The 14,855-nt window shown below is 38.0% G+C and overlaps 1 protein-coding gene across 8 annotated transcripts in view; it reads left to right on the top strand.

Annotated features, from left to right (window-relative positions):
- SGK3 (serum/glucocorticoid regulated kinase family member 3) overlaps positions 1 to 12,119 on the top strand; it is a 219,068-nt gene extending 206,949 nt beyond the window's left edge. For all 8 annotated transcript variants that reach the window (XM_049853664.1, XM_049853666.1, XM_049853667.1 and 5 more), the window contains 3 exons: positions 1,766 to 1,921; positions 5,478 to 5,567; positions 9,984 to 12,119. In XM_049853664.1, the coding sequence (XP_049709621.1) occupies positions 1,766 to 1,921; positions 5,478 to 5,567; positions 9,984 to 10,154 (417 nt within the window). In that variant the 3' untranslated portion in view covers positions 10,155 to 12,119. The remainder of the gene's footprint in view (positions 1 to 1,765; positions 1,922 to 5,477; positions 5,568 to 9,983) is intronic.
- The last annotated feature ends 2,736 nt before the right edge of the window (positions 12,120 to 14,855 follow it).

Genomic DNA, 14,855 nt, shown 5'->3' with positions numbered 1-14,855 from the left:
CCATGTCCTGAAGATTGCACGGGAAAAAAGTGAAGCTTACTATGTAATTAATTTCCTCAATTTGTATTAAAAACCCATAAAGCCAGCGAGATCTTATGGTTAACATGAGTTAGTTTTCCTGCATTGAATTAATGTTCCAACCAAAACCAAACAGTTTAGGTAGTTTACATATCCTTATAGGAAGTAAATGTTTGCTTTTCTTTAGACATTTTGAAATATTTGGAATAGCTTCTAGACTCTCTTCATTATTCCTTAGTTGTCCAGCAACATCATGCTGGGAACCACGCAGTAATACCCTATGCTGCCACTGCTAGGGAAACCTTGGTGGTGTAGTGGTTAAGTGCTATGACTGCTAACCAAAGGGTTGGCAGTTCGAATCCGCCAGGCGCTCCTTGGAAACTCTATGGGGCAGTTCTACTCTGTCCTGTAGGGTCGCTATGAGGCGGAATCGACTCGACGGCACTGGGTTTGGTTTTTTGGTTTGGCCACTGCTGGTGCTAATGCTAAATACTGCTGTTAGCTGAGACCTGAGCTCGGTTTTTGTGTTGTTGTTTTTGCTGAAAACTGCAGCTCTCAGTGAAATTCTGCACATGATATACATTTTAGAGCATTTGTTGCATGTTGCTAATTTTGAATGGTAGATACCAATGAAAGCCAACAGTATCTTTGTCCTTGACTAGGATCCCCTTGTTGAAAGATCCAGTTTTATGGTTATGGTTAGAACATTTGATAACCACTTTGTGTCTTATCTTCTCCAAGTGTGCAGTGTTTACCTTCTTGATATTTCAATATCCTTTGAATTTCTTTATAGAGAACTTTGAAAATATAAAATATTAACGTCGTATATAAAATCCAGTTGATTCAAAAGGGAACGTTTGAATGAGACTTAATTTTTATTAACTATTTAAAAATAAAGTTAGATTAAAAAAAACTAAAGTTTTTTTTCCCCCTATAAAAAAGAAAAAGTGACAAACCTATAAGTTCCCTTTACTTTAAAACTAAAGGATGTAACTGGCTGATTCACATGTTGATGTTGTGTCCCCAGTACAGAGTACACCCATAATGTTGTCATTGTCACAAGTACTTAGGAAGGACTGCTATCTTCAGGTCTCCATCTCACTTTCTTTTAATTAGTTTATTTCAAAATCTGCAAGAAATTGCTTAGTGTTGGTGTGCGTTGAATCTCTGTTTCCAATAATTTTATCACCATGCCCATGAGGAGGTTGGTTATTGTTTCTTCTAAAACAGATACTATTACAAGTCTCATACAATTTAACACTTGCCCCTAAGGTGCTGATGAACAAATGAACTGGCCCTAATTCATCCAGTGAACATGTATTAAACTCTGCAGTGTGCTGGGCCTTGGAATCTCAGGGCACCAGGAGACCACACTACAAATGTGCATGTGCCCAAAAGGCCTTGGGCGTCTGCAGCTGTCCAGACTGCCACCTGCAAGTGGAGACCAAACCTAGAAACCCATTGTTGTCAAGTTGATTCCAACTCATAGTGACTCTGTAGGACAGAGTAGAACTGCCTCATAGGGTTTACAAGGCTGTAAATCTTTCCAGAAGCAGACTGCCACAACTTTCTCCTGTGGAGCAGCTGGTGGATTCAAACCACCAACCTTTTAGTTCACGGTCAAGCACTTTAACCTCTGTGCCACAAGGGCTTCTAGATGAAGGCCAGACCCTACTATTTTAACCCCAATTTTGTTATAGTTCAGTTACCACTTAATTTATTTTGATTTATTTATTTATTTTTTTAGCCTCCTTTTTATTGCCGAGATGTTGCAGAAATGTATGACAACATTCTTCACAAGCCCCTAAATTTGAGGCCCGGAGTGAGCCTTACAGCCTGGTCCATTCTAGAAGAACTCCTTGAGAAAGACAGGCAAAATCGACTCGGTGCCAAAGAAGACTTTGTATGTAACATCTTTCCCAGTACTGACTTGATTTAAGCTTATTTAAGATTGGGAGGTAAATCCTTACTTGTGTGATGACTAGAACTATTAAAGAATAGCACCGTGAAAAAGAAGCATACATGTCTCAACAGTTGTCAACAATGTTTATATGGAACTGAACAGTGTTTTAAGCACTTTTCACATGTATTTTTTCAAAACACAATCATTTGTTTGATTTTTGTTTTTAACAATTTCCTCTTCCATCCCTTCTTTCTAAAAAATGTTGTGTTGGCATACATTTTTTATAACTACCTAAATTTTTAAATCATTTTATTTAACAAGAATTTATTAGGTGCTTTCTGCTGCATGAGGCAATACCTTTTGCTTTGAACTAGCGTTAAATCACTTTGTTCTGAGAATTTGGTGACACCTTGAGATTATGATGGAATCTGCAGGTTTGTTTATTTTAATTCAGGGTAATTAAATTGCTAGTATAGTTACCAGTGTTACGTTAGTGTGTCTGTAAACTCACAGACGATTGAGGAACATGAACTTTTAATTTTCTTTCTCAGGAATTCTTGGAGGCTGTTCATCAATCTCAAACTTGATCTGTGGCTAACGAACTTTTCTAATAATGTGTCCCACCCACAGCCGCTGCCCCACCCGCAGCTCAGCGGGTAGCTCTACCAGTATTTTCCTGTTGAGCTCAGATTCTGTAGTCCACTGTTTCAGTCGCTCTTACCCCCATGCTCCTTGGATCTTTTGTTAAATTCACTGGCAAAAATTGCAACCCTGGGTGAATCCACTGTCTCTCACCTCCTGGACTGCTGAACAATGTGAAGGAAAGTTACACAACTGGGCATGGTGAAGCCACTATAAAATCATAGTCACCAAGCTCTTCTGCGTTTCCCTACTGCCTGATAATACTCCTGTGTTTCTCTGTTCAGCTGATTCTCCTACTATCTGTAATAACCCCAAGTCAAGTCAACCCCGACTCATAGCAACCCTATGGGGCATCTCTACTCTGCCCCATAGGGTTTCAAAGCAGCGCCTGGTGACTTCCAACGGCCGACATTCTTGGTACCTCTTAACCACTACACCACCAGGGTTTCCACCCTCTGTAATAGCTAGTTCAAACCTTCTCTCCAAACTTTCTGATTCCTTTTCTTCTTCCTCACTTTTAGCAGATGCCTCCTATTTTATAAGGAAAATGGAACCTTTAGAGGGGAACTAACTCAGCTTCTTGCTACCATCTTTGCAGACCTACATGCATCTACACCTAATATTTCCTTCTGTTATAGTGGAAAAGGTCAGTTTCTCCCTCTGCACTAGACCCCGACCCCTTGCAAAGAGCCCTGTGAATGCTTTTTTCTGAACGGACAACTGCTCCCTTTTGTTCTGGTTCCTTCCAATCAATAATTAAATGTCATGACATCTCCATTATCTTAGAGCAAACCAAAACCCCTCAGCCCTACTGTCCTGCAAGCTGCTACTCTGCTTCTCCCCTCCACAGCCAAACTCGTTGAAGGTTTTCTGTACTCGCTGTCCCTTTCCAGTCGCTTCTCATTTCTCAGTCTACCACAGGATAGCCACTAGAACTGCTGGATGCTTCTGTTCCGTAGCTGGAGCTCTCAGCAGCATTTAAACTTGCAGTTCTCGCCTGTCCCCTAGGGTTCAGCAAGAGCACACACCCATCTCACACTTCCCTGTCTGTATTTCTGAGGCCTCCTCCATAGCCTTCTTTGTAGACTCTTCTTCAACCTGACCATTAAATTTTGCAGTTTCTTGGGGCTGTCCTAAGACCCTCTTTTCTTCTGCTTTGTTCTCTTCCTGGACAGGAATTTGTCCCATGACTTTAGCTACATGTATATCGTTATCTCACACATTTATATCTTCCATCCAGACCTCTCTTCTGAACTCTTGTTTTTATTGTGCTCTAGACTTTTTTTTTTTTCTAGACTTACATAACATCTGTCCGTTCAGCACTACCACTTGGATTTCTTGGGAGTAACTCAAACTCAGCATGTTTTAAAAAATTCTCCCTGCGTTCCCTTTCTAACTAAATGACATCACTGTCTATCTGTTCAGGTCAGAAATCTGAGTATCGTTCTTGATTCCTCTCTCTTCCTTACTTCCATATTCAGCCAACACTCAGGTTCTGTTGCATCTGCCTACTAAATCTTTCCCACATCCGGACACATCTCTTTAGCCCCACTGTTACTACTGTTTTCCTAGCCACTGGCATGTTTTGTGTGACTACAGTGGTAGATATTTTTTCCTTTGTCTGGACTCTCCAATCCATTTCCTCATTACAGTCAGGATGTCTTAAAAAATAATAATAATACTATTGTGACATTCCCGTACCAAAAACTCCTTGATGGCTTCCCATAACCCTAGAATAAAATCTAAAATTGTTAATGTAGTCCATGTTATATGGCCCCTGTCCACCACTTCAGCTTCACCTGTGTGAGAGTCCTCGTCCTTCCCTGTGCTGCCTCCATACTGGACTCTCATTTTCTTGACCAAACTAACATCTTTGCCACCTCAGAACCTTTATATTCTGCCTGGAACATTGTCCCCTCATTCTTTTGCCTGGCTGATTCTTACTCACCCTTCAGATCTCTGATCAGACGTCACTTTCTCTAAGAAGTGCTTTTTAACCCACCAAACTAGGTTTTAACCCACCAAACTAGGTTTTAACCCACCAAACTAGGTTAGATCCTACTTTTACACTCCCATGGCACTTTGCAGGAAAAAAAAGCTGGAAGCAATACCTGTGCCAACTTTCAATAATGGCAACTAGAGTGAAATACTTTTTTTTTTTAATAATTTTTATTGTGCTTTAAGTGAAATTTGCAAATCAAGTCAGTCTCTCACATAAAAACTTATATACACCTTGCTAAAAAAAAAAAAAAACCTTGCTACGTACTCCCAATTACTCTCCACCTAATGAGACAGCCCGCTCTCTCCCTCCACTCTCTCTTTTCATGTCCATTTCACCAGCTTCTAACCCCCTCTACCCTCTCATCTCCCCTCCAGGCAGGAGATGGCAACATAGTCTCAAGTGTCCACCTGATCCAAGAAGCTTAGAGTGAAATACTTTCTTGGTAGTAGAACTTACCACCTTGGTTTTAGCTCTATCCCACGGTATAAAACTCTCTTGTCCTGACTTCTTCTTTCCCTCACCTATTCGGGTAATAATGGTAATTCTTTGCACATATGTGGTGCCTTTTATAGCACTTTATTTTCATATTTTCTTTATATTCTCTTCATAGCACTTTTTGAATTTTCTGCTGTTCCTTAGAACAGTCTTGTGAAGTATCCATGGCAGAAATGTTAACTGCATTTTACCTATGAGGAAGCTGTGGCTGGGAATAGGATAACTTAGGTTAAAGTAGATAGTTCTAAGTAACTGCCTTTCACATCTGGCCTGTCAGTCTTTCCACACACTGTTTTACCACATGAATAGCATAAGCATGTATCAAAAAGAATAATTGAGGAGCAAAATGGTAGTGTTTTGACATCTTAAAATTTCTTCAGAATTAGTGAAAACAAAAATATTTCTTTAATATTCCAGCTTGAAATTCAGAATCATCCTTTTTTTGAATCACTCAGCTGGGCTGACCTCGTACAAAAGAAGATTCCACCACCATTTAATCCTAACGTGGTATGTATATATCCAAATCTTTGTTTCCAAAATAGTGTAAGGTAAAACTGTAGCTCACTGTAATTGTAGCAGTAGACCTCAAAATCTAAACTTAGATGCTGCTACCTCAGAACTGAAGCCGCTTCTGAAGTCCACCCTTCAGCCGAAGATTAGGCTGGCCCATAAAACAAACAATAACATATGTGAGGAACGTCCTTTTTTTTTTAATTTTTATTGTGCTAGGAATGTACTTCTTAGTTCAATCAAGTATATGGACCAAATGGGCAACCCCTACCCAAAAGCGAAGGCAAAAGGGACAGGAAAACTGGTTGAATGGACACGGGGAACCCAGGGTGAAAAGGGAAAGGGGGAGAGTGCTGATGCGTTGTGGGGATTGCAACCAGTGTCACAAAATAATTTGTATATAAGTTTTTGAATGAGAAACTAATTTGCACTGTAAACTTTCACCTAAACCACAGTAAAATTAAAAAAAAAAAACCTAACCTCAATGCGATAGTCAGTACCTAAATATTTGTGAAATATGTCACTCAGGGTGATTTGTTGCTTTTCACAGAGGGCCAGTAGTATTATATTAAAAAAAAAAAAAAAATTATTTTATTTTATTTATTTATTTATTTATTTTATATTAAGTTGATAAAAATCTTCCAGCACAGTAATTGTGAAGTATTTTTGTTGGAGCATGTTTAAGAAAAGGATGAGCTCATTAGATTAAAAATAAAAGATGTAAATTAAAGCAACTGCATTTCATTTTTATACCTGCTAAAACATTTTAAGTGACACTGATACACATTTTTTTCTACACTGACATAAAACCAAATACAGGCAAACATTTTTAATGGTAATGTAAATTGTTACAACCTTTTTGGAAAACAGTAAGACCGTATACCATAAAAATGTTCATGTTAGCTTGATAATCTACTGGTGGGGATATTTCCGAAGGCTACATCACCAAAGATGTGCTTTACAATATTAACAATGTTGGAGTTTTTTGGAAAAAGCATGTAACAGGGAAATTATTAATAATCATCAGTGGGCCGGTAATGTTAGTGACTATTGATAGCTTCCTGTGTACCAGGCATTGTGATACACACTTTTGTGTGCACATAATACATAATTTACTCTTCAAATAAGCTACGAAGTTACTACTGTTACTATTGTTATTACTATATGTGTTTTATAAATGAGGAAATGGAAACTAGAGATGTTATATAGCTGGATAAAAAGCAGCAGAGCCAGGATTGAAATCTATTTCTGACTCCAGCATCGGTATTCTTTCTGTTAAGCAACATTGCCTTTTCTGGTTACATAAATGATAATAAATATTAAAATGAGCAGAACATCTTTATAAAGTTAAATGAAAACTTGGTAATTACGATTTTATAAGTTATGATTGTAACTGTAAAAATACGGATAAGGACTGAACAGAATATCAACCAAGAATGATTTGGTGTGGCAGGATCATAGGTGAGTTATCTTCTCTTTTATTTCAAGATTTGCTGTTGCTGTGAAACTTAGGGAGTACTTTTTAACGTTAGAGCAGGGTCATGATGGCACCGCGGTAGAGTGAGTATTATTTAGTCTACTTGGACTTTGTTAAAGTCTAGTTTCTGTGCATAGCTCATAGCTGGTATTAGAAAAAAAAAATAGGTGTGATATTGTACACTTTTAGACAACACAGCATTTGTAAACTTATTTCAGGTAGTTCATCCAGAAGTGACTTTCGGAAATGACTGTTAGGGACAGTTTCTATCCCTAATTTCTGGGGTATAGTAGGAACCCAGGACACTTAAGAATGATTTACTTTTTTCTTTATGTTGAGAGTCACTGCATTTAGGTATCCTCAAAGAAATGTATCATCAGGCACACTAAGGAGTAAGGGACTCTTTCTAAGCAGCTTTAAAAATGGAAACATTGACTTCAGTCAGATATCTCCAGGTATCTACGTCTAATTCTGTGTCTAATTGGAAGTTGTTAACTTCTCAAGTCTTTACTTTGTTTTTTTCTGACTTGGATTGTGAGGTTTAATTTAGGTAATGCTCGTAAGGCGTCTGAGTGAGTGGCACGTACTAGGCGTTCAATAAATATTAGTTCCCTTCTGCCTTTCCTTCTGTTTGGGAATTTGTCAGTTAAATATATATAGGCACTTAGGTAGAAAATACAAAGAAAAATGCCTTCAAGAAGACTACAGTTGATTGAAGAGGCAGAATATTTAAAGAGAGAAGAAAAGTTAAATAACTGTGTGGTTAGCATGTATTAGGTATTCAGGTATGTGGATTGAATTGAAATATGTAATGTGAGGCAACAAAACAGATGTCTTATAATAATTTATGGCTATATCTATAGAGGAAAAAAGGAGCTGACAGAAATTCTTTGATGCTTACTCTTCCTGTCAACAAACTGAATTCATTTTCAGCCTGGTTGGTGTCTTAAATTTTAAATAAGGTTACCCCATTTTTGCAAATAACACGCCCACACATACAACACGCCTGGGAAAATAATGTGCAGGGGGTTGCACAGTTGGCAGAAACGCATAACGCATAACGTGGGAGTTATTTGCGTAAAAATAGTGTAGCTACTCTCTCAGTACCAGCCATGAAGTCATTTGCAAAATGCTTATAAAGGCAAATATGATAACGTTTGCTTTCGTTTATTGAGTGCCTTCTAAGTGTCAGATTCTGGGAATTTTATGTATTAACTCATCAGATCCTCACAGCAGAGTTAAGAAGTAGGCAGCAGTATTCGTATTTTCCAGAAGAGACAAGTTCACAGTTAGGGTAATTTACATAAAGAATTACAGCTAGCAGATTTCACAGCAAGAATTCAAACTTTAGTGTTGTAGTCTAGAGCCTGTGTGTGTGTGTGTGTGTGTGTGTGTGTGTGTGTGTGTGTATGTAATTTCTAGCATTCTTTCTTATCTTTGGGGGATTTCCTCACATGGAAGGCTCTAGCATTCTGTGTTTCCCTGGTCTCTGCTCAGACAGGAGCCCTATCAGGCTATTTACATCCTTGGCTTATTTTACCTGTTCTAAATCTCCATCTGTTCACCTAGGTTAGACTTGATGGCTTGTACATTTTAAGGATTCCCGTCCTGTTAGAAGTAGCCCTGTGGCACAATGCTTAAGCACTCAGCTGCTAATCGAAAGGATGGTGGTTCAAAGCCAGCCACCCAGCAGCTCCACAGGAGATAGACCTGGCAGTTAGCTTCCGTAAAGATGACAGCCAAGAAGCCCCATGAGGAAGTTCTACTTTGTCACATGGAGTTGCTATGCGTTGAAATCTATTGAAAGGCACTTAACAACAACAACGACAACTTTCCCTTAGAGCCAAGATAGCCTAGGGTTTCAGGGATGGGCTTTAAGAATGAATCATCTGAATTTGTATCCCAATTTTATTTGTAAATGTATCAGAAGGGAAGTGTCTGTTAGCCTTCGTCAGATAAAGGGAGATTAACACTTACTCACTGTCTTAGAACCTGGTGGAACAGTGGTTAAATCCTTGGCTGCTAACCAAAAGGTCAGCAGTTGGAACCCATCAGCTGCTCCTCGGGAGAAAGATGTGGCAATCTGATTCTGTGAAGATTTACAGCCTTGTAAACACTATGGGACAGTTCTATCCTGTCCTATAGGGTTGCTGTGAGTCAGAATCAACTTGACGGCATTGGGTTTGGTTTGGGGTTTTGGGTCTTAGAATGTGGATCCCTGGTGGTGCACTGGTTAAGAGCTCGGCTGCTAACCAAAAGGTCAGCAGTTTGAATCCACCAGCGGCTCCTTGGAAACCCTATGTGGCAGTTCTGCTCTGTCGTATAAGATCACTATGAGTTGGAATTGACTCGACAACAACGGGGTCTTAGAACCTAAGCAGCCCACATGCTTCGTTTCCTGTGTGCCTTGTCCCACTTAGGCCCTCGCCACATGCTTCGTGATGTTGTCTGTAGCACAATGAGAGTCATGTCCCACAGTGTTATTTATAACCCCTTTGTTTCATCATCACAAGACTTCACCCACCCAGAATTGAGGAGCAAAATGGTGGCTCAAATGCAAAATGCTAACCTTACAACCTACCTGATCCCTTTCTCTGAACTTGCAGGTGGTGATGGGTGCAGGAGAAGAGGATCATTACAGTGCTTGGGGTTGAATTAGCATAGATTACCCCTCTTTGATGCTGGCCTTCTTCACCCCACCTCCCTCCCCTCACCCTGCAATAAGACCCTTCACTGTTAGAAGTACAGGCCATCTCACCTAAATAGTGAAAATCAAGAAAGGAAAAGCAGAAGAGATGTTTCAAAGAAAAGATGAAGTAGGAAGACATCTGAACTTGCCAGGAATAAATATACAAATTCATAATATAATTTTATTGAAGGACTAAATTCATGAAAGAAAAGCTAAGGTGAATAATGGTATGCTTTTGATGTTTCAGGCCGGACCAGATGACATCCGGAACTTCGATGCAGCGTTTACAGAAGAAACAGTTCCATATTCTGTGTGTGTGTCTTCTGACTATTCCATAGTGAATGCCAGTGTGCTGGAGGCGGATGATGCATTCCTTGGCTTCTCTTACGCACCTCCTTCAGAAGACTTATTTTTGTGAACAGTTTGCCATTCAGAAAACATCGAGCAAATATAAACCTACGGAAGGGACTGAAATTCCTATTTGTGTGAATATATAAAAATTATGTCTAACCAGTGCCTCATTTTTACAGTAATGTTGAAAACTATGAAAAATGTATTTTCTGCTGTATGCAAGAAAATAGGGCATTTCAGAGAGCTAAGTTTTGAATTAAAATTTGTATTCTTGTTTATTAAGCTTATTTTTAAACAGAAACTTTAAAAGCTATTATTCTTAGCATTAACCTATTTTTAAAGAAAACTCTTTTGCTATTGACTGTTTTTTCCCTCTAAGTTTACATTGACACCTACCCAAACTAGACTGTTTCTCAAGAATCTATTTCAGTTCAGTTAATATATATTAATGTCTTTGTAACTCTACTCTGACTTTCGCTTTCAAGTCAGAACTATGCAATTGGTACAGGATGGTTTAAGACAAAACCATATCTTTCAGCATTAAATCACTGTTCGAAATAATCAAGTCACGGTAGGGTTAAAATGTGTAAAAGCTTAATTAACATATTGGCTACTAGTTAAACTTTGAATAACCGGTCATTATACAGATTGTTTAAGAATTAACAAAAAGAGATCCTTTGCTTTTGAAATACCAATTCAAATTTGCGAATTATTTTTTTCTTTTGGAGGAAAAGGAGAAGTTTAATAGTTAGAAATTTTAAGTGTTCCCAAAGATCTGAAAAGTACTAAGTACAGCTGGATATTTTTTAGGTGGTGCCAAAAATGAATGTTTCTGTGTCATGTATTTATATTGCAGATATATTCTATTTATTTTCACATCGTTAGTTTTTGGTCTTGTGAATGTTTAATACACTGTTAAGTAGGTCTAGATCTTGGCATTTGCTTTTGCAAACAATTCTTTCAGAACTGTCTTCCTAATTAGTTAATAAGTGAAAAAAATTAGAGCTCTTTAGAATAATTACCTAATTGGGAATCAAAAAGTAGAGTATCAAATTCTGGGTCAATATAAATATGTACAGTTTCACTATGATATAACAAAAGTTAAAAATAATTCAAGCAGGTGCATATTTAGAATCTTATGTCTGTTAGAAAAAGTACAAGAAGCTGACCTTAAATCATTACATAGTCAGGAAGGATGTTGATGTTGTGGGAGAAGAACCACCATGTCTTCCAATGTTTTGAGAAACCTCAGATGCAAGGCCTTCTAGCCACGTGTCTTTGCATTCGTGTTGTTGGAGCGATCATGATGTCCCTGGGGGTTGCATCTCTCTCTCAGTTTGTAGTAGCTGAACCAAGAAAGAAGGCATATGAAGGTTTTGCAGAAATTGTGAGTCCAGGGAAGATTTTGAGGAGATGAGGGAAGCTGATATCTTTCAGAGTGTAAAATGATTTTGGAATGTAAAGAATTTCTTTGGACCGAGTTCCTTAAAAGTTGTCACTGACCTATGTTCCTGAACTATGAATCATGACCCTGTGGGCTAAGGAATAGTTTCTCTTGGAAAATAAATAATTAACAAACAAAAAAAATTACGTAGCAGCTAACTCACGCACTTGTAAAAGAGAATAATTATAAAGAAAAAAATTTTTAAAGGCTGAACTTGGAATTCTGTTTCTTCGTTTGGTGTGATTTTTCAAGTCATTTGGAAACATCACTGTGAAAGGGTTTAGTGATCCAGTTTCGATGCCCCAAGGATAAGCATTTCTTCCGGTATTTGTCTTGAGAAAGAAATCACAAGAGTATTTCACATCAATCCCATTTGGCTTAAAAATGTTCTGCAGAATCAGAGGGGGGATGCTTTTGTTAATACTATTTACATCCACTACACTGAATCTTCCTTCAGAGGGAAGACTTTAATTTTTACACTGTAAATATTTGGTTCATTTGGCATTACAGTAAATAAGTTGTGTAACTTCTGCTTTTATACAAAGTTCCTTGCTTATTATAGAGCAAAATAAAAGCTAGCTTCTTGTATGATTTTCTTTTTTTCTCAGCCACTCCTTAATTAAACTGCCAGAAATGGAAGTGCAATATTGTATATTTTTAAGAACAAATTTTAAATAGGATTTTGATGTTTCTCGGATCTCAAGAAATCTATATAGATAATAAAAGATTAATGATCAACTAATTCCTGTCATTATTTGAAATTAATATAAGTAATGTTGACAGCAATCATTGCAAAAATAAATTACGTGTGTGATGGAGAAAAATGTAAAATTTTAACAAAATATGTGGACACCTGTAAGTTACGAGATTATCATATGTTGGTATTTTTAACGTTAGGGAACAAAATCTCTTCCAGATTTTATGTTTATGTCTTCTCTCAGAGCATGCCAGTCTTTTAGAAATAGTCATGCGTTGCTTTTAATGTCCAAGATATGTTCTGTGAAATAGGACATTATGGAATTTGGACGTTGTGCAAATACCATATTATATACTTAGCAAAGATATATGGGAAAACTTTTTTTTTTTTTTTGGCTTCCAAATTGATACTTCCCCTTTGCCTCTCGCTGCTGCTAATCACTAGCACTGGTTTTGCTGCCTTTCAGAGCAATGATGCACTTCAGGGTAATATTTTCGAAAGAAACAGATAATGTTACAACACTCAAGAAGCAGGGGATACACAGGATTGGATGTTGCTGCCTGGGGAGTGGAAGCGTAACACTGTTATATTGTAAACTTTTTATTTGTAAGTAGAAAAAGTTCACATTAAAATAAGGATATAAAGTTCAGTACATACATAAGCCAATAACAGGTGTTTATTATGACTATCAATACCTGTGTTATAGGTTTCATATGTACTGTTCCATTATATCCCTGGCGGCACAGTTGCTTTGTATATAACAGATGTGAGACATGTGTGTTGCATGCGGGAAGCTGTTACATTTACTATGTCCACTACTTCGTGTTCTCTGATCGGGACCTTATGAGACTTGCCCAAACAGATGTTATGCAGTACATGACTGTATTTTTGCCTTTTGAATACTTGAGCCATTTCGTGATGATTATTAAAATAAATTCAACATTGTAAATGATTCGGTAACATTCTTGTTTCCTATAGCTCTTATTTTCTTGCATACAGTAGAGCGTAGTGCTTTCCAACCGTTGCTACATCAAAGCTAACACAGAAAATTAAAAACTTTGGCACACCTAGGGGAGATGTTAAATGGCATAGACACAGCAGCAGGTGCAGTGCATTAATATATACAAAACTATATGGGCATACCTTGGAGATATTGCGGGTTTGGTTCCAGACCACCCCAATAAAGCAAATATCACAATAAAGCGAGTAACACAAAATTTTTTGATCTCCCAGTGCATATAAAAGTTCAGTTTACGTTACACGGTAGCCTATTACGTGTGCAATAGCATTATATCTAAAAATATATGTATATATAGAACCTTAATTAAAAAATACTTTGTTGCTAAAAAATGCTAACCATCATCTGAGCCTTCATCGAGTTGTAATCTTTTTGGTGGTGGAGGCTCTTGCCTTGATGTTGATGACTGCTGCTGACTAATCAGGGTGGTGGTTGCTGAAGGTTGGGGTGGCTGTGGCAATTTCTTAAAACAATGAAGTTTGACGCATCAATTCACTCTTCCTGTCACAAAAGATTTGTGATGCTGCCTGATAGCTTTTTACCCACAGTTTTTTTTTTTAGAACTTATTTCAAAATTGGAGTCAATCCTCTCAAACCCTGCGAGTACTTTATCAACTATGTTTATTATGTAACATTCTAAATCCTTTGTTGTCATTTTAATAATGTTCACAGCATTTTCACCAGGAGTACATTCCATCTCAAAAAACCACTTTCTTTGCTCATGCATAAGAAGCAACTCACCCGTTACAGTTTTATCATGAGATTGTAGCAATTCAGTCACATCTTCAGGCTCCACTTCTAGTTCTCTTGCTGCTTCCACAACATCTACAGTTACTTCCTGCACTGAAGTCGTGAACCCCTCAAAATCATCCACGAGGGTTGGAATCAACTTTCCCCAACTCCTGTTAATGTCGATATTTTGACCTCCTCCCATGAATCACAAATCTAGAACGATGAACTTTATAGAAAAATTTTAATTTCCTTTGCCCAGATCCATCAGAGGCATATGCTGTTGTCAGATGCCACCTGGTCAAATCCAACTCATAGTGACACTATGTACAACAGAACAAAACATGGTCCTGCATTAGCCTCGCAATCGTTGCTATGCTTGAGCCCTTAGTTGCAGCCGCTGTGTCAGTCCATCTCATCGAGTATTTTTCACTGACCCTCTACCAAGTATGATGCCCTTCTCCAGGGACTGGTCCCTTCTGATAACGTGTCCAAAGTAAGTGAGACAACATCTTGTTATCCTTGCATCTAATGAGCATTCTGGCTGTTCATCTTCCAAGGCAGATGTGTTCCTAATTCTGGCAGTACATGATGTATACGATGATTTGTTGTCAACACTGTAACTCAAAGGCATCAATTCTTTTTCAGTCTTCTTTGTTCATTGCCCGGGTTTCACATGCATATGTGGCGACTGAAAATACCATGGCTTGGGTTAGGTGCACCTTAGTTCTCTAAGTGACATCTTTGCTTTTTAACACTTTCAAGATCTTTTGCAGCAGATTTGCCCAAAGCAGTATGTCATTTGATTTCCTGACTGCTGATTTCATGGGTGCTGATTGTGGATCCAAGTAAAATGAAATCCTTGACAACTTCAATCTCT

Source organism: Elephas maximus, chromosome 15 (genome assembly GCF_024166365.1).
Source record: "Elephas maximus indicus isolate mEleMax1 chromosome 15, mEleMax1 primary haplotype, whole genome shotgun sequence".
NCBI lineage: Eukaryota > Metazoa > Chordata > Mammalia > Proboscidea > Elephantidae > Elephas > Elephas maximus.
This window is presented reverse-complemented; position numbering and strand designations above follow the sequence as displayed.